At 40.2% G+C, this 26,565-nt stretch overlaps 2 protein-coding genes across 2 annotated transcripts; both read left to right on the forward strand.

Moving 5' to 3' along the window:
• The first annotated feature begins 15,240 nt into the window (after positions 1 to 15,240).
• LOC112565946 lies at positions 15,241 to 16,363 on the forward strand. Its single transcript, XM_025241847.1, has one exon. The coding sequence runs from the start codon at positions 15,251 to 15,253 to the stop codon at positions 16,361 to 16,363; it is 1,113 nt and encodes a 370-aa protein (XP_025097632.1). The 5' UTR covers positions 15,241 to 15,250.
• Positions 16,364 to 21,464: 5,101 nt separating this feature from the next.
• LOC112565947 lies at positions 21,465 to 22,562 on the forward strand. Its single transcript, XM_025241848.1, has one exon. It carries the CDS (start codon positions 21,465 to 21,467, stop codon positions 22,560 to 22,562), a length of 1,098 nt encoding a protein of 365 aa, XP_025097633.1.
• Positions 22,563 to 26,565: the final 4,003 nt, after the last annotated feature.

The following is a 26,565-nucleotide window of genomic DNA, read 5'->3' on the forward strand; positions in this document are numbered from 1 at the left end:
ACGTACTAACTTCGTATGAACAAATTAGACATTTTCCTCGGGACAATGAACCCTGTGTCCAGTGAAATGGCGAACGAAAGCAGTTGTAAAACACAGAAACACACAAGAGTGAGAAGACATACTCTACTGATGTAAGCGATGCACCGAAGAGAACAAAACACTTTTGCTAAAAACAGTCTTTTGTAGATTCCGAAGTTGGTGTTGTGCGGATAAATAAGATGGAAGGAAAAAAAGAACAGAACGTGAGGAATATCCCACTAGGTAGCAAACTTGCTAGAATGGCAGTGGACGTTATTCCTTGGAAACTTCTGTTCTCTTCCCTGGAACAACAAAGAGGAACAAACTGACTGGACTCCAGGGCTTCTAGAAACCACGGTAACCGATATCTACATCACACGATAACTGATGTCCGCCCGATGTCTGTAATCAGCCTTAAGACCATAACAGTCCGACAATGGGTGTATGTTTTTAAAGTTCAGTCACCAAAATTTAAATATTTTACACCTGAGATTATCCTGTAGACACTCATTTTGATTCCGAGTAGTTCTTTAAACCACAGTTATGTACGATGACTGAATTATTAGCTAAGGGATGTTTCGCATCACCAAAGAAATGATGATTTGATTTTTTCTCAACCGCCACGTAATACAAAAACGTTAAATTAATGGACTGGGAGTCCAGTCAAGAACAATGTACCTACAATACTTTGTTATAGCAACCAGGTGATACTTTAGTAATTATCACAGTTAAGTCATGTTTTCAATTTAACTAATTTTTATCTGATTTCTCCCGTCGAACATATTGCAGGATATTTACAGCTGAGCAGCCAAGTATATATTTGATTTCCGATCTGTATCGCGATGAGCGTCCATAATAAATTATAAAGGTAAACGAACAGTTGACGGATGTACATATGACAGCAAACACGCCCATCGTCAGAAAACTATTCTGGTACCGACCCCCGAGGTCAAAGTCCAGTATGAAGGCTGAGGTCATAATGAGAGCCACATATGGTATTGAAGTTACTATGTATATACACGACACAAGTACAAGCATCTTCATCAGCGCCATCTGCTGCACCTGATGACCACTTCCCATTGAACTCGTCTTCTGCCGCCACAGTATGGCGGTCCTTAACTTCAAGATGGTTGCAGCAGTCGCTAGACACATGCTAATGAATATACAAGGGGGAAGAATAGTCAGCAGACAAACCTCAAAGCCACGGAATAACAAATAGTTCTTCTTGTAAGTCGTAGACAGTTCCAGAACCCAGTAAAGTGTTTGGTTTGTGCTGTTGCTACGCTTGGCGTAAATATCATAATGAAAGAAACTGTAAACAAAGCCAAGCTGAGTGAAGACGTATATAGACGCCAGCAGCGCCGCCATGGTGCGAGTTCTCATGAGGGAAGATGCTCGTAGGGGAAGATAAACGCACACACAGCGTTCAATGGCGATGACTAGAGTGATGCAGCCTGCCATAGTTCTCATTTCGTCTCGGATTCCTAAGCCAACCTGCAGAGACTTGTAATAAACTTCTTTGCCCAGCAAGACGTCTGTGATTTCAATGAAGGGTCCAATCTGTGTCACACCAAGGAGGGACAACAAATACAGGAGGTCAGCGAGTGCCAGACAGAAGAGACAGAAGTTCATGCGGTCTGTGAGCCCCTGGCGCCAGAAGACCACAGTGTTGATGATGTTGGACGGAATGCCAGCTGCAAAGACCAGCGGCTTGACAACGCATTGTGCTATAAGGTTGAACAGTTGAAATTCTTCATAACTGACAGGATCCAATGGGTTGTCCCATGGCAACACAGTGTCTCCTTTGTTGTCAGGAAGAGAACTGTTGGACAGGCTCTTCATGGTGCTGCTGAAAAATGTCAAGTACTAACCAGTAAGCTTTCAGGTTTTTCTACCCATTCCCCCGACATCCGAATTAATACTTTTTATTTCTTCTCTTTCCTGAGTTCACGTATTAAATTGTGACTAATGACAACGAAAGAGTTGTTTATCATTGATTATCATTTCTCTTTTATTTTATTTCTTGTTTGTGAACGGAACATCGTCCTAAAAGACAAATATTGTCACTTCGTAAATTCTACGTTGTCGTGTACTTTAAGAGGAGTCGTCAGAATTTTACTTTGATTTTTGTACAATTGTGAAGAAAATTATTTCGAATTATCAGTTTTTCCGCCAACACTCGAGGAAGTCAGAGAGACGATAAAGCAAACAAATGTGTAAGTACATAATTAGGTCCTATTTCTTAAGCACTGCTATTTTCTGTTTTACCATAATATTAAGGCAGAAATAGCAGGCATAAATGTGAATAGTTGCGTGCACAAGGAAGGGAAGACTTGGGTAAATGTTGTTGGCATATTTGAAATGCAACTTGACACGCTCACACGTATCCACATGCATCTGAGTTCTCTCTCTCTCTGGCACACACACACAAGACAGACGCACGCACGCATACACAGAAAAACGAAAACCAACCGATGTTGATAAGAGTACATTTAAATCCGAGGTCATTATGCAATAAAATAAAAAATAATATTCCGAACAAACATTTAAATAAATCAAACTAAAAATAACGTTTCAGTCTTTAAGGGCAGGTAATGACATCACACCTGCAACATTACAGGAAATGTTTGACAAAGTCAAGACGACATCACTGAGGTGATGGGTGAGATGACGGGTGAGGTGAGGTCCTTATGGTTTGGTCTTCGCCATTTTCTGCAATAACTACACAGTTACAGTAGTCTGCTGTTGGTTCGTCTGGCTGTGACCCTACATCGTATAGCTACATCGGTCACTTGCAGGGTCACTAATGTGGAGTACAGCTTTCGGATATTACAGAAATCCTCGTCAAGAACAGTCTATACATCGTGTTCTGCACACATTTAGAAGTACCACTATAAGATGTCAAAGAGATTTTCTAGTGAAAGTCTTTGTCACAGTAACAGCACCGGTAGTAGTAGTAGAGTAGTAGTAGAGTAGTAGAGTAGTAGTAGTTGCAGTAGGAATGTCTGTCATTGTTACTCAGGTGCTGATGTCGTCATTAAGTTCGTCGTCGCCGTCATTGTTATTATCGCCCTCGTCTTTGTTTTGCAACTGTCGTCCAGTCACTGTCAACACTGTCACTGATAATTTGTTCAGCAGTCTGATGAGCTGAGGTCGAGGAGGCAGATACAGGAACCGTTGTTTACAGAAGCCCCATCAGTCTCTTATGTCATAAAGAAAGGTTCATGCAAGTTTTGTAAGCCATTAAGCAGGAGATAATGATAAAAAAGTGATATGTCCCAACTGAATGATTAACGGAAAAGTTAGTAAATAACTACATAGACAGAGTTATAGAAGCATCTACTAGTGTGTGTGTGTTTTTGTGTGTTTGTGTGTGTGTGTGTGTGTGTGTGTGTGTGTGTGTGTGTGTGTGTGTGTGTGTGTGTGTGTGTGTGAGTGTTTGTGTGTTTGTGTGTTTGTGTGGTTGAGTGCAGAGATACGTTGCTAAGTGCGTGTTTGTTCATGTCTGCGTCTCTCTCTTTCACACACACACGAACACACAAACGAACACACTTTCCTCTGTCACTTACATCAGTCGATCACAAGCTGTCAGCAATGATAAAGCAGCAACAGAGAAGAGCAATGGCACCTCATCCATCAAGAGTACCTCCAAGCGCTTGACAATAATCAAACAGCCAGAATAGTAATAATGGTCTGAGAACAATTCACAGTTAGTGTTGCTACTCACGGTGAGAATAAATACTAACAGGAAAGATGGAGCCACTTCAGTTCAAGACCTTTACCCATCCATGCCTCTCTAGCCTTATCTTTTGTCTGAAAGTATTCCGACTGGCTCCCAGTAAACTGGGATCTCGAAAACCTCACTTTTCAAAAGGACCTTAAAAGGGTTGGAGGCCGACCTGTACCTGCTAGCGAACTGCCATCAAGTGAAAGTTTAAAAACCAACACACAACACAAATAAACATGTTTGTCTCCAAAATGGTTGCCAGCAACATGCAACGGAGAAACGCTTTCGAGGTCCAGCGCAAGGGACAAAAATAAACCATACTTCAGTGTATCTGAATGTAAATGGTTAATTTTCAATGGAAACATAAATAACACTACACAGTCAGAAACAAACCGAGATACAGAAATGAATTTACACTCAGGAATGAATCCACTTAAAGGAGCTGCACATGAAGGGGCAATCACAAAAGGTCTGGTGTAGAGTAAAGAACATGTAGACATCGACTTATGAGACGCAGTTGTTGCTACTTCAGTTACACATGTTGTGGTATGTGAGAATGAGGTTATAAGGCTAGATGAGGTCATGGACTAGAATAAAATAGACTGTTGTCAGTCTGCATCCGCTGTCTAAAGATTTTAAACTCGCCCATGGAGAAAACCTTCTGTACTATAGGAGCCACCTAACACCTACCTGACAAATTTGACGAACCGTTTTCAGATTTAAGAAAATACAATTAAAATGATGGATTCAGAAAATTTTCAAGTAAGAGAAACCCGCATAATCTTCAATAGGTGTTAATAGATATTTAAATGTTCGTTTGGCTTTTTCAACGCATTATTAAAGCGGGTTAAGAACAAGAATAAAATTATAATCACACGCGTGTCACAATATTGCATCAAGTCGGAGACGTTGGACGTTAAACTGTCAGGGAACATCGACTAGGCCCTGTACTAAAACATCTATGTTTCTGTCAAAGAAATATTTTTAACCTGTGAGGTCAGTAACAACAATATGAACATGTTCAGCACAGTGGACTGTGGACCTTTAAAGATTTCGTCCGTTTGAAGATTCGAAGATGCGACAAGAGACAAGCACCGAGAGCTTGTCAGATGATAGGAAGCAGAAAATGAGTCAGAACAGTTTAAGCCTTTAAGGCCAAAGGTCAGATTTAGAGGATTCACATAAGCAGGTCACAATATTGTGAATGATGTAACAAGACAAAATACCTGATACATTTGATGAAATCTGTCATTGTGGAAGGTAGCTGGTCACTAGGGCTGGGTTCACGAGCTGCCAAGAGACAAAAGGTTGTCAACCCCCGTAATACTGCTGTGCACTGGAGCAGATTGCATGAGCAGGCTGTCTCGCAGGCGACTACTCAGTTAATTTTTATCATCAGTTCTAGACTTGTTCATGCCGACTTCTATAACCGTTGGACCTAATCTCAAGTCTATTGCTGGTCGATCTACACATCAGCTTGTCAATGAAAATCTTCTCGTTGCTGTGTCCCGTTGTCTTCGCAGATGAACATTCATTAATTGTGAAAATAGAACTAAGAGTTATTTAACTTTATCCTGTGTGAATTGTACAACACAAGTACAAAATACATCCTCAAAGTCTATCGGATGTCGGGGAACTCAATGGTTGAAAGACGAGAGGATGAGTGGCCGCCGCTTGTGTACAGGGTATGGAGGCACACAGAACACACGGCTTGTCTTCTGTCCACTGTTTGTGCTGCTGACCACGGCCAGAAGAAATAACTGTAAACAACTGAGAGACTTGCACTGCACGAAACATATAACTGTGCTTCATCAATTTATGCTTAATTTTCTTTATAGCCACAAGCGCTGCCTTTTATTATGGAATAGGTTTACTGTTAATGTTATCACGTGACTTCAACACGTATGTCTTGTAACTTTATTCTAAATTTATAAACAGTGCAGAGCTTTTATATCAGACTTAAAGCGCGATGAATGTCGATAATAGATAACAAAGTTAATACAACAGTTGACTCCAGTACATAAGGTGGCAAAGACACCCGTTGTCAAAAAGCTGTTATTGTACCGACCACCCATTTGGAAATCGGGTAGAAAGACTGATGTTATAATTAATATGACATATGGTATCGAGGTGAGAATGTAGACACACGACACAAGCACCAGCATCTTGATCACCGCCGCCTGTTGGACTTGTTTGCTATTTCCGTTGGAACTTGTCTTCTGTCGCCACAAGATGGCTGCCTTCAACTTGACAATGGTCGCCGCAGTTGCCAAGCACATACTTAGGAATATGCATGAGGGTAAGACAGTCAGAAGAAAAACCTCTAACCCGTGGAATAAAAAGAAATTATATTTGTAGGTAGGAGAGAGTTTTAGAAACCAGGAGGTAGTCTGGTTTGTAATGTTGCTGCGTTTTGTGGCAATATCGTATTGGAAGAAAGTGTAGACAAAGCCAAGCTGGCTGAGTACGTAGATCGAAGCAAGCAGCGCCCCCATGCTGCGAGTTTTCATGAGCGAAGTTGCTCGCAGGGGGAGATAAACGCACACACACCGTTCTACAGTGATCACCAGAGTTATGCAGCTTGCTAGCGTCCTCATTTCATCTCGGATCCCAAGTCCGTACCAAAGTGTTTTGTAGTAAACCTCCTGTCCTAGCAACTCGTCTGCAAGCTCGATGAATGGACCGAACGGTGAAGTACCGAGCATGGAGAGTAAGTACAACAGGTCTGCCAGGGCCAGACAGAACAGACAGAAGTTCATCCGGTCTCTCAGACCCTGGCGCCAGAAGACCACACAGTTGACTATGTTGGACGGAATGCCAAATACAAATATTAGAGGCTTGATCACTCCCTGTGCCACTAAATTAAATTGTTTAAACGCTTCGTAGCTGACAGGATCCACAGCATTGCTCCTTGACAACAGGTTGTTATCATCGGCAGAGAGGTTGGGATGTGTACTCATGATGATGATGACAATGTCTTCCCAAATAAAACTTGCAGTGGATGTTTCTCTTACTCATTCTGAGCAGTCTGTGATCCCAGCATCCTTTCGTCAGCTCCAGCGAGTCCTTTTATTTGTTATCTTCTCTCCCTATGGTTGAAAATCTTTAACAACTTTTGCTTTAATTTATAGAAAATTTTCAAAAAGCTTTATCAATATTATTAATGACAATGCTTCGTCTTTCACAAAGAAAATGAATGTCTGTAAAGAACAATATACTTTGTTTATTTAAGGTGTGTACAGAAAAGAGCCTATCTCAGATTTCCTATATTTACCGAGCACTTACAAACAGACAGCATATAACTAAGACAATTATTTTTAATTATTCGTCTACAATTCTTTTTTGTTGAGACATTGGCATTCGTTGCATTCTGTGCTCGCTCGTCCAGTGGCTTTAGTATATTAATATCTACCAGCGATTGGAATAATGTTACATTTGAATATTGATGTGTTCAAGACTTCGGCACACTCGCATACCATACACACACGCACACACACAACACAACACACGCGATTGCAACCGTTCACATATTCCACACCCACACATTCTCACAATCAAACACACACGCACGCACACACGTTTAATGTAAATATATACTCATGTATACTTTGAAATTGTAATTTAATATATATATACATCGGAGGTTAATGTGAGCTTGCATTAGATTGAAATAGTGTGTGTGTGCGCGCGCATGTGCGTGCAAGAGAGAGAGAAAAAAATTATTCAAAGTGAATAAAGTTCTGTTGTTGATGTATAACCTCTCCCGATACAGGATATACTTGCCGCTGGTTACAGAGAATGTGGCTTCCAGTCATTTGTCCGAGGGAAAATGAAACTTGCATGTTTTTGTCTTCGTCACAGAGATTGATATGTCGGACTATAACTTAACTATGTTTGTGTTGTAAGAAAAGTAGAGATGGAAGGTGTGACACTGTGGACGGAGTAGTAGACCGGGTGTTGTTTACCGGGTGTTGTTTACCGGGTGTTGTTTACCGGGTGTTGTGTGGGTGGTGATGGCGACTTATCCCATGAAGATCTCTATTGTTCGCGTTCGTTGTGATTACCAAACCGGGATTAGAAAGTTGTATTCAGGCGCCCAATAATTAATAAATCGAGAAAAAAGGCCTGATTAACAGGAATTTCGTTCTCTAGAATATGAAAACATGTTTTAGTAGAAATTTCAGATGCGCAGTAAATGATGGGAATTCTATGTTGTTCACACACCTACGAGCGAAGGTGATTTAAAAATGAACACCGTGTGATAAACTTTTTTTTACTCACCTAAATCTTTTTATGGAACAAACGATTAACTATTGTGAAAGAAGTAAACATTTATTTGTAATAAAACACGTAATCAGCTTATATCAACACTAATCTCAGTAACACCATGAGTTCCTTACACACCCGTATAGTGTAGAGCTGACTAAGACACTGTCACAATCACACACGTGCCTGCAGACAGCACAAGGAGGGTTAAAATATTACATTTGAATAATGGCACCACAGCCAGGGTTAGAGTACAGACTAGTTACACGAATGGCCAATGTAAAGTTGGTGGTCAGCTCACAGGAAATGTTATGGGCATGTTAGTTTACTGTGAGTTTATTGTTAGTTTACTGTTAGTTTATTGTTAGTTTACTTGTAGTTTATTGTCATTTTGTTGTTAGTCTATTGTTAACTTATTGTTAGTTTACTGTAACACGTTTGTCGTGCAGCTAGTGGCGCGTGGTGAGCAGGGTGACTTGTCCTTGTCCTGTAAACAGCTGAAGTCAATTAGTCGCAAAGTGAAGGTTTACAGACTTTGCTGCTCGATGTAGTTGGACCTAGTTGCTGATGACCATGGTATACATTGTGTACATCAACTTATAAATACAACCCTGAGAAAATAGAAACTGTGCGACCTATTGGTTGCCTATTTCTTTGTGTATCATATAATCATAGCTGATTACAAAATATTTAATTAAGTGGTAACAGCAAACACTGCTTTGATGCGAATTTCGATAAAGTAATTGATTGTTAAGCTGTTAGTCAGACTTTTATAAAATAAACATCATTCCTTGTAAACAGAGATGTAAAAATTCATGTTATTCTCAGATTACGGCCTCATAAGCAGCTTTTTACAAAAATATTTTTAAAGGACAGGATGTTAAAGTAACAAAGATGAGTACAACATATTCTGGAAGATTTAAGAATGAATCTTGTTATTTAAAGGAAAACTCCATTAGCCATTGACACAAATGATTAAGAAAGACGCTCTGAGACCTTGATACTGAGCACTCGGGTACTTAATCCGTTAATTACAACTGCGTCTAAAACATCATTCTGGGTCCAGCTCACGAAGGTTTCCCTTTGTTTCGCTGTACAATGACAACTTCTCACGCAAGGGATAACTTTTAGTTTCCAAAAGTCACTAAAAAGATTGCAGTCTTTAAATTGCATTCACTGTCTGGAGATGAACCGTACAATTGTTAGCCAGACAACAGTAGTGAATGTTGACACAATACTGAGTTGAGTAAATAAGATAAAGTCCCAGAGATACACAGCTCGATTAGAGGTTGGCAGGTACACAATCTGTGTGTGAAAACAGACAAATTCTATTTCTTTCCAGTTTGGTTTCTTTTGAGACACGTGACAGCAAACGTGTTCTTCGTACAATTTCGTTGAACTTCGTAAAATTTAGCAATAATTACAAGCAGTCTATTTAGCAATAATTACAAGCAGTCTATTTAGCAATAATTACAAGCAGTCTTACTCCACTTACCCTCTCTGTGGTGGCGCTGGCACTACAGAGTTCTGTAAGCTCAATAGGTAAAAGCAAGTGTTCCAACTGTAAGCACAGCACTCACAATATATATTTCACATGAGTTTTAAATCAAAGCAACTTCTAGTAAGATTTTAAGCTAACCACAACCCAAACTGTAAGTACAATATGAAATTAAATAATTTCTTACTTATCATAATGTAACTTTAAGAAGGTTACCACTTTGCGGTCCTGAGTCTTTCTCCTTTTATGGTGAAATGAGATCCACATATTTGTAATCATTTTCTGCTTAGTTCTTACATTCTTTTCAGTACAAAAACTACACTAACTTTAATTGTGATTTATTTGGCTAGAAAACCTTTAAAACCAATCCCGTCCACCTTTTTCTCCATTTGCAATAAAATCTTTTTTTATATTTCATTTTATTTATCAGCTGCCTTCCCATCTTCTGAACATGACCCGAAGTTTAAACGTGTGTATGGTTACAATGGAAATGCATTACAAAGACTGTACACTGTTACACCATAGTGTACCCTACATTGCAAAGCCTTTACCCTGTTATACAATTAAATACACTTTCAATTACAAATTCTAAAAATCACAGCCTCTTTTTTCAGTCAGTACTGTGCTGACCACAAATTTATCCACCAAAAAGATTGAAACCGTTAAGTCTTTCGTCAAAATCAATTTTTGTATGTTTGTTGTCTAGTCTTTTCAGTAATTATCGTCGAATTATTTATTTTAGGAAGTATAGAGGTTGAAGTGCTAGACATTCCGCAGCAACAGAGAGCTTTAATTTCAGATTTATAGCGAGATGAGTGTCGATAATAGATAACAAAGTTAACAGAACAATTAACTGCGGTACAAATGGTCGCCAACACGCCCATGGTCAGAAAACTGTTCTGATACCGACCGCCAAAGTCGAAACTGGTCACAAACACTGACACAACATTTAAAGCCACATAGGGTGCAGAAGTTACTAAATACACACAGGACACAAGCACCAGCATCTTGATGAGCACCACCTGCTGGACCTGACTGTCGCCGCCACTGAAACTTGTCTTCTGGCGCCACAAGATGGCCGCTTTGAGTTTAATAACGGTCGCGGCTGTCGCTATGAACATTGCTATGAATATGCATGGTGGCAAACCGATGAGAAAGAAACCCTGCAACACGCGTAGTAAGACGTAGTTGTCTCTGAGAGTCGTGGACTGCTCTAAAGACCAGTAGACAGTTTGGTTTGTGACATTGCTACGTCTGGCAGTCACTTCATACTCAAACAAAGCGTAGACAAAGCCTAGCTGGGTGATGACGTAGATGGAAGCAAGCAGCGCCCCCATGCTGCGAGTTTTGATAAGGAAAGTAGCGCGAAGGGGGAGATAAACGCACACACACCGCTCGATAGCAATGACAAGAGTTATGCAGCCTGCCATGGTCCTCGTCTCATCTCTGATCCATATTCCAAACCTGAGAGATTTGTAATAAATTTCTTTACCGAGCAGCTCGTCTGCAAGTTCAACAAACGGTCCGACCTGTGAGGTACCCAGCAGGGAAAGTAAGTACAACAGGTCTGCCAGGGCCAGACAGAAGAGACAGAAGTTCATCCTGTCCCTCAGACCCTGGCGCCAGAAGACCACACAGTTGACCACATTGGAAGGAATCCCCGCCATGAAAATCAGAGGCTTGACAATGCACTGGGCCATGAAATTAAATCTTTTAAATGCTTCGTAGCTGATAGGATCGTACACATTGTTCCATGGTAAGACTGTGTCAGCAGCTGATGTATTGGAATGTACATTCATGATTCTGTACTTCTCAACTTATTCATTAGTCCCTCTCCGATCTTTGTTATCTACACGTGTTTATAATCTACCCATCCGGGGAATACTAAGGTAAGCTTTTATTCCAAATGTCACAGACCAAATTGCTATTTGTTAATTGTCACGTTCATATTGTCAACAAACATCAATCAATCATCTTTGACTAAAGTTTTTTAAATCATATTATTTTGGTAAATGCAAAAAACAATGTTCGTAAGAAAAATCCTAGAAAGATTTAATTTCTTTTCAATCAGACAATATTTTAAAGCTGTAATTATCTGTTTTGCTATTCAGTTTCTAAATTATACAAGAAAGACAAAAATCATCGAGAATTTTTCATGGTAACGATGTTTACTGAGCGCATAAACTAGACATAAATTAAAATACAAATACAGAAAATAACAATTACATGTTGGTATTTCAAAGTAAACTACATGTTATACCTGAGCTTACTTGGACGGTTCAAGTTAACGACATTCTGCGTATACACAGGTAAGTATATTTTTATTGTTAAGCTCTGAACATTGCACTCACACACATATATCAGCTTGAACACACATGCAAACAGGTGTAAATAGACTCGCGCGCACACATCGTCACACGCTCAATACATGCACACAAGAACATGTCCTGAGACACGTATGTACCTGTCAGAAATTGTCAGATGTTCAGTACAATGACCTGCCACCAGGGGTCGCAGTCATGAAGCGAGAGAAATTCGTTTCTCCGGGAAAATAGGGGAAAATCGGGATGTCAAGAAAAAGCTTCTCGTGTTTGTAGTTACGCTGTGATACCTACATCCAGCGGACACTACCTAGAATCTCTTTACCCCAGGTATCTTTACCACCACTTTACAGCCACAGCTCCATGGGTAAAATATCATCTCCGGGATCCGGAAACTACTTGATAACTTTAAGACGCTTTTCCTTGAGTTCCCTATGCTGCCCTCGGGATACGAGCTGCCCTTGCTTCGTACCTACGGCTCCTGAAGGAAGTTACAAAAGAGAAAAGACAAACATTTTTTTCGGGGTATTATTTTGAAGCCGTAACTGTGGAGGTAGTACATTGAAACCAGCGCTTGGAGGGTAAGTTGAGGAAAATACATTTCCTGACTTAAAATCGAGAAGCAATGACAGGCAAGAAATGTCAGCAGTAAACTTTATGAATAAAGTTTGCGAAAAACCAGAGTATACAATTCTACAGCAACAGGTACCAGCTGGTCACTATTGAGTTTTAATATATATTTTTAATATGTTAAACTCGTTTATGTTATTTATGTAGCAAATATAGACAAAGAATAGTAACAGTAAATATATCAACGATGTAAACATGAATATACTGATGTTTCCTCTGTTATTGTACCTGTAACCATTGCTTGTCCCGAATTACTTTCTAAGAAAGCAGAAAAATGATTTTATGTTTAACATCTGTGTATCCCTGATGCCTAACTCGAGCCATGGGCTCTACAAATCATTTAACTTCCATCAAGTTTTCACATCAAATACATCTTTTATCTCGTACATGTGGATCGGAACTATTTGTAATGACGAATGAGTCGGTGAATTTACTGTAAGTTTTTTTATGAGTGTCAAAAGTGTGTACTTACTGTTGATTTGTTAATGAGATTAACACATGTATGTCGGTCATGCACTTGACTGGGGGGGGGGGGAGGGGGGGCTTTCAAGCGAATGATCAAACGAGTGAACTACAGAATAATTTTGCAGTAATTTTGCGGGTGTACGACTATGTGTGATGTTTTTGTATTAAAGAATTATAAATGCACAAGAAAGATTTTTTTTATTTGACTTCAGATGATGTCTCAATAATAAATCCAAACGCGTCAGTCGCTATCATAAGCTTACTCAGTTCTTGTAGAGAACGAACTCACTGAATGTTAATACCTGTAAAAAAATATACATATCTTAGAAGTATGTCGTTACCCCGGGTAGAGCTCGGCTTGATACAGCCTGCCAGAGACTTTCTTACTGTTGAGACTCTGCTCTGTCGGATCATTCTAAACTTCTCTAGACAAGTTCAAACTGTTGCAACCCAGGCTCTACTTATCCCAGACGATTCCAGACCGTTAGAACTATTTTACACTCGCAAGTGAAGTACTCCATATTTGTATAACAGATCCACACTTCCAAAGTTTTGTGTTTGCTGTTTATTGTGGAATAATGTTGATGATAAACTGACTTTGACACACGCTAGGATGCTCATGTCAGAAGTCTTCACGCCCAACTGTAATTGTCGGTTTGACGACTCTTGTTATTCGTTAAAATGGTTCTCGAGATGTTCAGAAGGAAAGAAATTATTTTGTGAAAAATATTATGTTGATCAAAAAGGTAAATGGGACAAGCTTTTGTTAGTGAGAGGGGGCGTCTCCTCTCTGTCGCTGCCTTACCTTCCACACGTCTGTTGGTCACATCGCCATTCTGTATGTCGCGTCACACGGGAATGGAACCGCTTAGTGTCCACCTTTGAGATTTCCACATTTCAAGAAAGATAAGCATTTTAGGTCCATAAGATGGCGATTTTCACGAACGAGGAAACGTGATTGTTACAGAAGCAGTTGGTGGAAGAAGAAAGGCGGAAAGAGCGAACGAAGACACTAGGCAAGGAAAAGCAGTCAATGACGATGATGAGAGTACGAAAAGAACACACATACTCGTACACCCGCCCTTCCTCTTGAAAATTTACTCGATAGTTCACTTTATCGGTCATGATAACAGCAATAATCGCAGACAAACAAAGGGACAGGACAATCACAAGGTAATGAAGGAAAACAAATATCCACAGAGAGCTCCAACATACAGACCTTCAAGCCTCTACCTCAAGACTGAGTATTCTTTATTAACCCAAGGGGAGCAGCAACTCTCTGAAATAAGCAAGCATAGCATCGGAGAGCAGAGATTTCAAATGATGTTGTGATGTTGTGTATTTATCCGCTGCTGTCTTCTCGCCCACTACTCTGTGTGCCCTATGTAACAAATGTACGAGGCGCCCACTATATCAGTGTGCAGACGCTTCTGCTCGTTTCTTATTCCTTGTCTTTTTTTTTCTTTCTTTCTGTTTCCTAGCGAAGCGTGTCTCTCATTGTACGACAGGTTGATTCGTACCCACACATTTTATGGGAAATATTTTACGAACTAATCCCGGTGTCGCGGGACCGTTTGCCGTGAGCAAGTGTTGCTATGAGTGAGAGAGAGTTGTGTGGGTCTGTCCATGGCCACCTCATGCATCTGGTAATTACTTTCAGGAGGTATTTTACTTTACAATGTCAAAACAAAATTTAAGACACACACACACACACACACACACACACACACACACACACACACACACACACACACACACACACACACACACACACACACACACACACAGAAAAACACACACAAACTTTGAGGCGCACTTGCTCACGTACACACAAACTTTGGTAACCATAAATTGTTAAATAAATATCGTGGGGTCAAAATATATTTCTTATTACTTGTATTCTGTATTGAAAAACAAACCAAAACTAAATATACTCAAAAAATATCAGGCCTATTTTCGACTGAATAATTTTTATATAATTGCTAGACATCGGAAGTGCAGCTGGAATTTGGCTAATTTGACTTATTTTCTCTAATTTCTGAATTTGTTTAATGACTTTTTCGATAAATTTCGTCCCACGCTAAACAAGTTGAACATTTCTACATTTTTTAAAAAAGTAATTAAGTTATTTCAAAAATAAATATTAGAACTGTTTCCACAATGCGTCAATACTACATTATTAACGGATCAAGAGCAATTTTCAAACATAAATAGTTTTTATACCATTCAGTCTCAAAAATAAAATATTTAAATGAGAGAATGTTTTTGAATAAATTTCGCTGAGACTTGATTTACAGGTAGTGGAAAAACGTTTTGTCAAGAGACATGAATGATAACATAAGCTCCACGTCTGCGAGTAACGAATCCAGAGTTGCTTCCCCCTGGAACAACGTAGATGACCTCATCACGTACGAAACGTTTCAGAAGTTCAACCTCTACGTGCAGTGCTTGATCAAGCCGTTAGTTCTCCTGGTGGGCGTGCCATCCAACGTGGTCAACTGTGTCGTCTTCTGGCGCCAGGGACTGCGGGACCGCATGAACCTCTGCCTCTTCTGTTTGTCTCTGACAGACCTGCTCTACCTGATCTTGGTGTTCGTGCAGACGGTTATCGGGCCGTTTGTCGAGTTCGTGGACATCTTGTTAGGGAAGGAGATTTATTATAAATGCGTTGTGTACAGCGGGTGGGTCTCCCAGGAGTTGCGGCTTCTGTCCGGGTGCATCAGTCTCGTCATCGGGGTGGAGCGGTGCGTGTGCGTCCTGTTGCCCCTGCGTGCTGTGTCCCTCATTTCTTCCCGCACCATGGGGTTGCTGTTGTGCTCTGTTTATGTCATCACCCAGCTAGGTTTTGTCACGAGCCTCATGTCATTTCAAGTCATTGCTGTGCTTGACAGCAAGACGAGTAAGGTCCTGTACTGGACCACGGCGCCCACGGACGCGCTGAAGAACTACCGCAGTCTCTTCAACATCATTCAGAGGGTCCTCTTAGAAACCGTCCTACCTGTCTCGATCTTCGTGGTGCTGTCCATCACCACAGGTATCACGGTGGCCAGGTTAAAGGCCGCCATGTTGTGGCGGGAGCAGACGAGCTCCAAGGGTAGTGATGACAATCGTGGCCAACAGGTGGCGCTGACTAGGATGCTTGTGCTTGTTTCAGTTGTGTATATAATAACGGCTTTACCGTACATCGCCTACACACTGGTTGCCGTCTTTGTTCCTGAGTTTAATTTTGGCGGCAAGTACCAGAACAGCCTCTTTCTCGTCGCGCTGATCTCCACGGTGTGCTCCATGATTAACGGTTCGTTTAATGTTTTTATTTACTACCGGCAGTCCTCCCGCTACCGGGCGGTGCTCCAGACCTTGTGTTGTTCTAACAGTCACGACAAACAGAAAAGTTTAAACTGTGACACTACGGTGACTTCCTTTGTGTCAAAAACGTAACAATGGGACACACACTTGAACTATCGAAACGAGAATGACGATGACTATTCCTTATTAACGAGATATAAAATATTTTTAAAAAAAATTTTCATTTAGCCCTAGCCTATACGTGGAAATAATAAACTAAGTAAATGAAGTAATTAAGTACTACGAGAATAATTAGTACTAAACATGAGGTAAGGTGTCAAAGGAGAGAGGAAGGTGGATATCCACAAAAGAGGTGGTTACGAAAAGCATATTTACAAGGTTTCCTAGAGTTAGGAGGTATCTCCAGAGGCCTCATCTAATTTTCTTGAATATATTTAGGTAGATGGCGTCTAAACAGTTCAAGGAGTTAAGATGATTAAGATGGAGAGGGAGGCTGTTCCACAGCACTCTCTCTGAGTATTTCAAACTTGATTTAAAAAGGTTTATTCGAGGAGTTGGAATATTCAGTTTTGAAGAAGTTAACAACAAGTGGAGAGGAAGACACAAGGTGCTGATCTTTTGTTTCAAAAATACATATAGTCTACTAATAATTAGGTCTTTTAACCTTTCTTCTACTCTTCCTTTGTTGTCGTCGGAGTCATCGTTTGTGACTGCAGTGCACGTACATAGCGTATTGTGCATACACAAAGGTCAGAGAGAATTGTCACCGTACTATTTCAATGTCTTATCAGTATTAATAATTAAATTAATTAATTGTGTCTTTATCTGATCTATTCAAGGGACGGCTGACTGGAATCGATCAGGTTTGATGTCATTAGCAGCATAACAAAATGGTGGCCACGGATTTATATCGACAGATACCTGACTAGTCACGTGATCAACTTGTCGCCAATATTTGCTTAGGATAAAATTGTTCCATTCAATTTAGATAGGATACAAGTAGCTTTATGACAGAATTTGTTTCTTGATGAAATATCTGTTGGGAAAGATTCGCATGACTACGGTAAGGTCAACTATTGGCGAACGGCCATTCCACGTTCACCAACGCCTCTACCTCCTATCTCTCGACTGACTTTTCCGAGCCAATAATCAAAGTCTACTTGGGTGTAATGTATTTTAATTTTTGTAACAGCTGAGTAACGCTCAGCTCAAATATCATTTCCCCAAATCTGTAGGAATAGCTAGCTTTCCTCTTCACTTGCATTCTCAATATACACGCATAAGCATTCAAAAGTTTGACTGTTTACTTTAATTCTTTACTGTAGTTTTGTCTACAGATGTTAGGACCCAATATTAAAATTAATTTCAGCAACTGCCACCTGTGTATGTGAAACTATAAAACTTCAGGAAACCAAGGGAAGCAACCAGCATATTGCTCTTGTCACCACCAGGATTGTTGTCTCCCTTTCTTTCCTTTGTACAGCAGGGATGCCCAACCTACGGCCCGCGGGCCATATTCGGCCCGCAACGCGGTGCCATCCGGCCCGCGAAACTTCTGCCTACAGTGCAGGAAATCGGCATGTTAGTAATAAAAAACCGAAAAAAAAACCGAAAAAAAATGGAAGAAGAAGTATTTATCCGCACGTAGGGGCGTTTCCCAATCTTTTTTTCGATGGACGAACATTTCGATTCAGTGCTCCGACTTGGTGTCTCTACGATGAGGCCGGACATTCAGAAGTTGGTTTCGGGAAAACAACTTCAAATATCCCACTAATTACTACATAATTAATGGTAAGTACAACTTGATTCTAATAAAAATGGTATCTGCTCTATTTTTTTTTTTTTTTTTGGTATTTTTGCAGTGAAGTGGCCCGCGACACGGCTGTCCGAAATGGATATGGCCCGCAGACCGAAAAAGGTTGGGCATCACTGTTGTACAGTAATAGCCTCTTTCATAATCGCGGGAACAAGGTGGTGAAGAGGACGAAGTGCAAAATAAAGCAAAGCAAAGCAATCATCATCATCAACATCATCATCACAATGGCAGTTGCAAATGACGAGCATTTTAAATTTAGATATTCGCAACTTATACTAAAGCATTGTTCTTTTTTTTAAACTATAAAAGAGTAATATATTGTAGAGATTATATTTGTGTACACCTGTGTATTTGTTGCATAACAAACAGGCCTGACGAGAGGGGGGGACAGGGGGGTCTGGTGTACCCGGGCCCGCGGCTGTCAAGGGGGTCCGGCCTTGGTCAGTGGATTTTTTTTTCTTCTTCTCCTTTTCTTTTTCTTTTAAAGAAAGGTCTAAGGACAGAACACCCAAGCATTACACATGCAGAAGTTGAGTTTGAGTGTAGATATTGAGATTCGAATTGTAAACATACATTATATACTGGGAAACTAATTTACGATTACAAGTACAAGGGGCCCGGAGAGGTCTGTCCCGGGGCCCGGGCTGGCTCTCGGCGGCCCTGATAACAAACTAACATCTCGTTAAAAATTGACTGAAGTCTAGAATATGAGTGGTGTCTCTTACTTTACAGCATTAAAATATGCAAATGGTGGATCATTTGAGAAACTAATGACATCCCCATTTTCGCTAACTAGTGTTTCAGTGGGGTTTGTTGAGTGTGGCATGCTTGGTGACTATGTTCATCATTACTTAGACTGTCCAGATGTGACTGGACAAGGCGCACACATCTTCACACGGCTTATACTACGGCCATGCATGGCTACATTTTATCTGTGATTGAATAATCTTACTGAATCAAGATGACATTTTACCTGTAATAACATTCATTTAGTGGACGCATCACAAGTTAATTATGTTAACAATAAATAAGTGTGTGGTAATAACCATTTTAGTGTTTATTCGGTAAAAGCTCTGAGCTGTGTTTACAGTCGTTGACTAATCGTGTTGTTCTCCTGGCCTGGACGTGTGGTGCCACGTATGAGCAATAATAAATAATAAATAAAGGAATAATTGGTGAGTAAGACAACTTGCCGGGATACAGACATCAGGTGCTAGAAGATGACCAGAGCTTGTGATTGCAATGTGTTCATTCATCACCTCTGAAAAAAGCGGATGAGGCAGAAGTGCGGTGACCTACCTGTTCCCTTTGAAGTTTCTTTCTCAAGCCGGTTGTAAAGGCTTCAGACCTTCATGTCACTGCAGCATTGCGGGTTTTATTTGATGTTTAGTTTACCGTTAACTTTAAGAGGTTTTCTTACGGTTATTTGTTGATAATATAAGCCCATATTATGAGTATTACTTTATTTTTATCAGAACTTTACTTAACCTGTTTCGGATTCATTTTTAACTAAGTGAGCTATTACTTAAATAAAATCTAATGGTTGTTTATTATTTGACCGTTTGTGATTAGCCAGTTATATTTTAACTCAGCAGGTATGTAGCGCTCTCATCGCCGATAAAATTTCTTCCTCACCAGTGTGTGAGGCCGAGGACTTTTGACTGTGATGGTGAGAGACATCGTCACATCTGTTTGGACAGACAGGACAGCAACTTTTCTATCTCCCGATAGGCTTTCACTGTCATCGAAGAAGCCAAATCTGGATGCGATAATACGCTCGGTCGTATTCTCTCACTCTCTTTCCATGCGAACGAGTAAATATTAGAAAAATAGAATCCGTGTGTGTATATATACATTTATGCGCGAGCACGGGTGCGTTCGTTCTGCTGCTTTACGCACAACATTGATGCTCCACGATTTGTTTTTGTTAGCTTTTTTTTTTAGCTTGGAACAACTCTCACATTCATTTCGTTGACCCCAGCTACCTTTGTCAGTTTTCTTTTGACATTTTATCTCAATACACCGACAGACTGCACAGCATGTCACACACACACACACACACACACACACACACACACACACACACACACACACACACACACACACACACACACACACACACACACACACACACACACACACACACACACACACACACACACACACACACACACACACACACACACACACACAAACACACTGTAGTAGAACCACGTACACTGCTACTCGGCCATTAAGTGGTTGTAAACACTGACCCTCACCTTGTCATAACCCTTGTTATTAAACTAGTGTCAGTCGATTACTCAGACGCCAACTTTCTTTTGTTCTGTCCTGCCTTCTGCAAAGCTTAGCTGGTGAGTCTTTATCCACCTCGTTTGCTTCTGTCTTTTTCTTGTTCTTTTCTCCTTCTCCTGCTTGATAAAATTTAAACTCTTACCAATACTTCTCTCAGACACACTTAAGCCATCATGCGCACAATATGTTAAGAAATGTCAGCACAGTTGTCAACTTTTTTTTACCAATGACAACTAAAAGATAAACCCAACTTTTGTGTTTTTGTGTCATTAGTGTGTGTGTGAGAGTGAGAGAGAGAGAGATACTCTGGGCAAACACTTGTCGCCGGAAAAGAATGGTGTCAAAATACAGATAATCATGAAATGCAAGATATAAAATTGATCGGAGCCAATGTAAATAAACAGTAAATATAAAATATTACAAAATAAAAACAAATATTAAAAATATAAAATATTTAAAAATATGAATAAACATTGAAAATATATAAATTACAATAATTCAGATATAAAAATAAATTAACTGAGTTAGAAAAAAACAGAATTTTATTTTTACTAGCAACCTCTGGAGGTAAAACCTAATTACACGGAGACATGAGGTTGGCATCCTCCATCAAAAGCAGTTATTTGCGTTAATTGAAAAGAACTTTACAGGTTCCTAAACATTTTTTCTTAATAAATGGTAAATATTGTAAGTGCCTTTCAGGGAAACGATGCCTGTTAAAAAATGAAATGGATTTTTATTTTACCCATGCTATTCACAGGATGTTTAGTTAATCAAATAAGAGAAAGCGATTCTCCGTCCTCATTAAAAGGGCGATACTGAGATAATTGGCCGCCTGCACCTATATAACTGCAACTATCTGACAACTAAACTTCTGTACGACTGTACTTATGACAACAGAGGTGTGGCCACCGTACGTGAAGATGTTTGACAAAGTACAATGTTGGCATTAGGGATATAGAACTAAAAGATTTTTGTTTTGACTTACCAGTTGTCCGCGTGCTGAGCTGACCTCAGAAAAAAGATAAGTACTGCCGACCCAAAACATAACACCTTATTTATTTTGTAATAAAAAAACTTACTTTAAAACTGTGTTCTTTATCTAAGCACATTAAATTCACAATGATTAATTCTACGAATCAGACAGTTGCTAGCAGTGGGGATGTCGTTGCCAGCTATCTCCCTTGGACGAACCCGCTGAACCTCATATCATTCGACACTTATCAAAAGACTTTGTACTACTTTAACACAGTCGTGAAGCCTGTTGTAGTCATTGTTGGAGTGCCCACCAACATCATCAGCTGTATTGTCTTCAAGCGACAGGGACTGTGTGACCGCATGAACCTCTGTCTCTTTGTCCTGGCGCTGGTGGACATGACCTACTTAGCTTACTCCATGGTGTTCACCATAGCTCTGTGGATCAAGGTGGTGCAGCCTGTGGTGGGGGAGGAGCTGTACATGAAGGCGCTGTACTACGCCCTGGGTGTCAGTCACGGGTGGAGGGAGGCATCAGCCCTGGTGGGGCTGGTCATCGCCGTGGAGCGGTGCATCTGTGTCGTCTTCCCGCTACAAGCTGGGTCGCTGATGAGGACTCGAACCATGGGCCTCCTGCTGGCCACCGCTGTAACCTCCATGCAGGTCGGCTTCGTCACGTGGCCTGTCAAACAACATGTCTTCTCTGTATACGATAACACCACTGGACAAATCAGATGGAAAACAGAACTAGCGAGTCAGTGGCAGTCGAGTTCGTTTCTGATGTCGTACACCATCTTTGAGGACACGGTCATGCTGGTGCTGGTGCCCATACTTAACTTAATCCTGGTCACCGTCGCCACGGGCATCACTGTTATAAGGCTAAAAGCAGTCTCCTCGTGGAGGAAAGAGGTGAGCTCTTTTGGAAGTGAGGCACACGTCCAGCAGGTGGCGCTGACCAAGATGCTGGTGCTGGTGTCGTGTGTGTACATCGGCAGCAAGTTGCCCTGGATCGTCGTCATGCTAGCGAGTGTCCTTGACCCCGACTTCTCCGACACGGGTCACAACTACAACATCTACAAGGTTTCGCAGCTGATGGCGCAGCTGTTCTCGTATGTCAACAGTGCTGTTACCTTCTTTATCTACCTCGCTCAGTCTTCTCGCTTTAAGGTGGAGCTTCGAGTGCTGTTCTCTTGTTTTTTGCCGTCCGCGGGGGTATCTGAGACGAAAATGCCGCCAAAGATTTAAGAACGAATAATTTTTTTAACCATGATGGTATTTCCGTCAATCAGTATGGGCTTCTATTGTTTAAGTGCATCGAAATATGTAAAAAATTTAAAAAACGAAAAGAGCGATTTTAAATGTGAACTAAACATTAAAACAACTTTGCTTTATTATATGTTATAAAAAGAAAATCGCTCGCAAAAGACTTTTAGGAAAAAACTTTAAAGAATATTCACCTAGGACAAATTGTTTGTCTCTGTCTGTCTGTCTGTCTGTCTGTTATATGCTTGAACAAAATTGTATACTCTATTCATAGCTCTAGCACGTGACTCACACGGTGGCTGCCCTGACTCTTTGGGAGGCTAGCAAATGTTTAAATAAGAAATGGCTGTGTGGGAGCGTCCAACCGTTAAACTGATCGTGGATTATTATCTGTTTAGACATTGAACACAGTTTAACTAAACACGTTAAAGCCGGTCACGGGGTAATTATAAATCTTAGTTTGCTTGCAGTTCTCTCGTGATTTCTGCCAAATGTTATCGCGATTACAAAAAGAGCAATTTTAGTAATTCCAGACAAACCAACATTTTTTCCTCATACAATAGCTGAAATAACTATTTTCTAAGCCGCCTTTCACTTTGCTTACAGAAAACCCTCAAAGTTAATCAAGGCACTGTCAACTATTTGCACCCAGCCCCAGGCTGGTCCATACAACCACTCATCCTGTCCACAAACATTTCCAGCAGCCAACTGCCAACTCTAACTCTGATTTTTTTCATTGTATAATGAGCGCGTGAAGACTGGACAGCGCATAGCAAATAAAGGAATTTAAATTCTCTATTTCAAATAAACCAGCAATAGGTCTTCAGAACAAGGAATTTTATAAATAACTTTTTATTGAGACGGGAAAGGAACGTAGGATGTATATAAACTAGAGGTGTGATTCTGATGAAAGTAAATACAGCTCAGTAGGATACAAATGCTATTTTAAATAAACGTAAAATAAATACACATATTATACCATAAACTGGTATAAACTACCACAAAGCGATAGAACTAACATCCTCAAACTCGTGGCTCAGCAAGGCAGCGTAGGGGAAAAGAGGGTAACCGCCCTCAGAAAGAGTTGGCCCCAAGAAATGAGTTCTCTAACACCTCACCTCACTTCCGGACGACCTACTAAGGTTAGTGGATGACCTTTATTTATCACAAAGATCAAATATGCTGATATGATTTTGTAATCAGAAAATGTTCTTATCTTATAAGAACATTTGAGAAATACTACTAGTAACAATAGAAGCTATAAAAAGCTGTATACTTAAGACTACCCCCCATACAACCCCAAAAAACAAACAAAAAAACCCCCGACGTTTTAAGCATAGAAACTGAATTTTTGAAGTGAAAGGGGTAAAAAATTTCCAAGAGAGTCTTCCGAGTATCTATCCTCTGCATGACAACGGGGAAGATAGCATCATAAGTAAACCCAAGAAGCTTCGGTATTTCAGGACCATTGCCCGACGAGACGGTGAGGACAAGGGTGGGACAGGCCGCCATCTTGTACTCGATATCAGCTCACAGCCAGTGGAGCTCACGGAGGAGGCGAGTAGCCTCGTCATCCTTTCACCTTTGGAAGACAATAAGAACAGCATTATTTCGAACATTATTTCTAGTTTTCCGGTAGGAAGATCGACAAGAAGAGAGTTGCAGTCAACCGGGACGAGAGAAAAGCATCCATGACACTTCTGACGGCAGAAGCTGACAGGATGGATCTGATGTGACGAATCCTGCATATTCTTTAAAAAAGCATATTAAACATATAATTTTTCAATTAACTAATCAAATATAACATTTACGATCAAAGTTCATATTTAAATTCACAACGTGGAAGAAAACGAATGTATAAATTTCGGTTGAGATGACTTACTTCAGAATGGTTTCAACAAAGGGGAGGCAATTGCTAATGTCGTCTGTCAGTTACTGGCACAAACCAACACCAGAAATACTAAGTACACAAAGGGAGGGTAGGTGTAAACCCTGCACTTGCGCTATTTATAGCGACTAGCCTTATTATCAAGCCTGCATTACCTCTAGAGAAAGCGATGACATACCGTACAAGTAATACATATGTTATTTTGATAAACATCAATACATTTCTAATAATCATAATTTTAAAATGATATTAAAAAAAATGACTATTTGGTAAAGACGACTACAGAGTGTAAAGACAATAGTAATTTCAGACATAGAAGTGCATCAGCAGGACAAAAAAAGACAAGAAGGGATGAAGAAAGTAGCTCAAGACATAGTACAGCTCTACAATGAAAACAAATATTCGTCAATACAAAAGAAAAAAATCTACCAAAACTGGAACTGGTCTACGGTCGGCAGTCATCTATACGTTTTGAAATAATTCTAAGCCACTGACAAGTTAACTACCAAGTGCTTGCTATTACTGGTAAGAGTGAGAGTTTTGCAGGATTCCTTTCGTATTCATAATGAAACGAGGTTTAACGAGTGTAGAAACTCTTCTGTGGACAGCAGAACCATTGCTGACGTGGCTGTAACAAGGTGTGTCGCATCTCTGGACGTTGTCTATAGTCATGATGAGTAGTAGTTGTGATTCTGTATTGATATTTATGTTTTGTTTATTTTTCATTTGTTTAATCATCGTGTTTTGTCGTACCTTTGCTTTCAAAGTTTGCCATTGTTTGCCATCATGTTTTGCATCACCCTTTGCCTTCGTGTTCTGAGTAGTGTTGTCCTAAGAAAACCAAGACTCAGGAATTAAAGACAAAACGTTGGAAATCATTTCTGATGTCGGCGCTCGAGGGTCAAGAAAACATGAAATAAGCCTAAACTGTTTTGTGGACACAGGATCCAAAGCCAAGTAACCGAACCAATGCCGTCCACCCTGAAGTCCGTGAGCTCAGTCTTTCAACCGTGACTCAGGACTCGTCACACTCGTCACAGTTGACCCGACAACTTCTGTTAACTATTCAAACAACTTCTATAAGGACATTTTTAATATATTTCATTGCTAGAACCCAGACAGCTGTTGCCAGCGTGAATCTTTTACTCCCTCACCCCTATCTTTAAACGCGATTTCAAGAAAAACGATCTTGTTGTGTGAAACTGCATTCTTTGTAATTTTGAAACACTAGAATCCGCGTCTAATAATTATTTTATGATCGGTCTTACTTTGATGAAATTCCAATACGTGGATTTATTTATAATCGGAAGGCAACATATTGGAAAACGCTTATTTACAGCAGTATCAGCAGGTGATTACTATTTGCGGTTTGTCATCTTTTATCGTGGAAAGGGGTGGGGAGGGAAAGGAGAGGAAAAGAGCGAGAGAAAGAGAGGAAGAGAGAGGGGAGGGAGAAAGAGAGTGAAAGAGAGCATGTAAAAATTTATAGATAAATAAACCTTGTAGGAAAAAGTCAGAACAAACACACAGTGAGAACTAGAAGAAAGCCCACAACCCACGGTTTGCAAGAGCAGCTTTGAAGGTTACCACTGGTAACACACTCAGGACCTGAACACACATGTCTTCAATCACACTGGTTTCTCTTTCAAAAATTAGTATAAAAAACGTGGAACTAAGAGTTAAGTTTGCAAATCCAACTGTTAATTGGGTTTTGAACACAACTATAGTATCTATGTCCACATTTTCAATTGACACCCTGGTATCGCGGGGTAGCTGTATGGTGAGATATTGGAATAAAGCAGCAGATCGCACAGTATTGGACACAAGGCATGTTTCACCTAAAGATATACAAAGCTTGACAGTAATGATTAAAACGACATGAGTCGGAGACAGCAATAAACAATGTTGACTTTTGAATCATTAGAACTGTCTTGATGCTAATTGTATGCTCGACCTGACTACCCTTTCGTGTTTTACTTCAACGCTTGGCGTGGTCTCGATCGGTTGGTTTGTCAGAGGTGTGTGTGCGTGCTTGTGTGTGTGTGTGCATTCGGGTATATTATTATGTATACAGCATTGCATGTATAGTAAACAAAG

This window comes from Pomacea canaliculata, linkage group LG6 (genome assembly GCF_003073045.1).
Source record: "Pomacea canaliculata isolate SZHN2017 linkage group LG6, ASM307304v1, whole genome shotgun sequence".
NCBI lineage: Eukaryota > Metazoa > Mollusca > Gastropoda > Architaenioglossa > Ampullariidae > Pomacea > Pomacea canaliculata.

Coding starts and splice junctions, on each gene's coding strand:
- LOC112565946 (XM_025241847.1), top strand. CDS start 15,251: ATGAATGATAACATAAGCTCCACGTCTGCGAGTAACGAATCCAGAGTT.
- LOC112565947 (XM_025241848.1), top strand. CDS start 21,465: ATGATTAATTCTACGAATCAGACAGTTGCTAGCAGTGGGGATGTCGTT.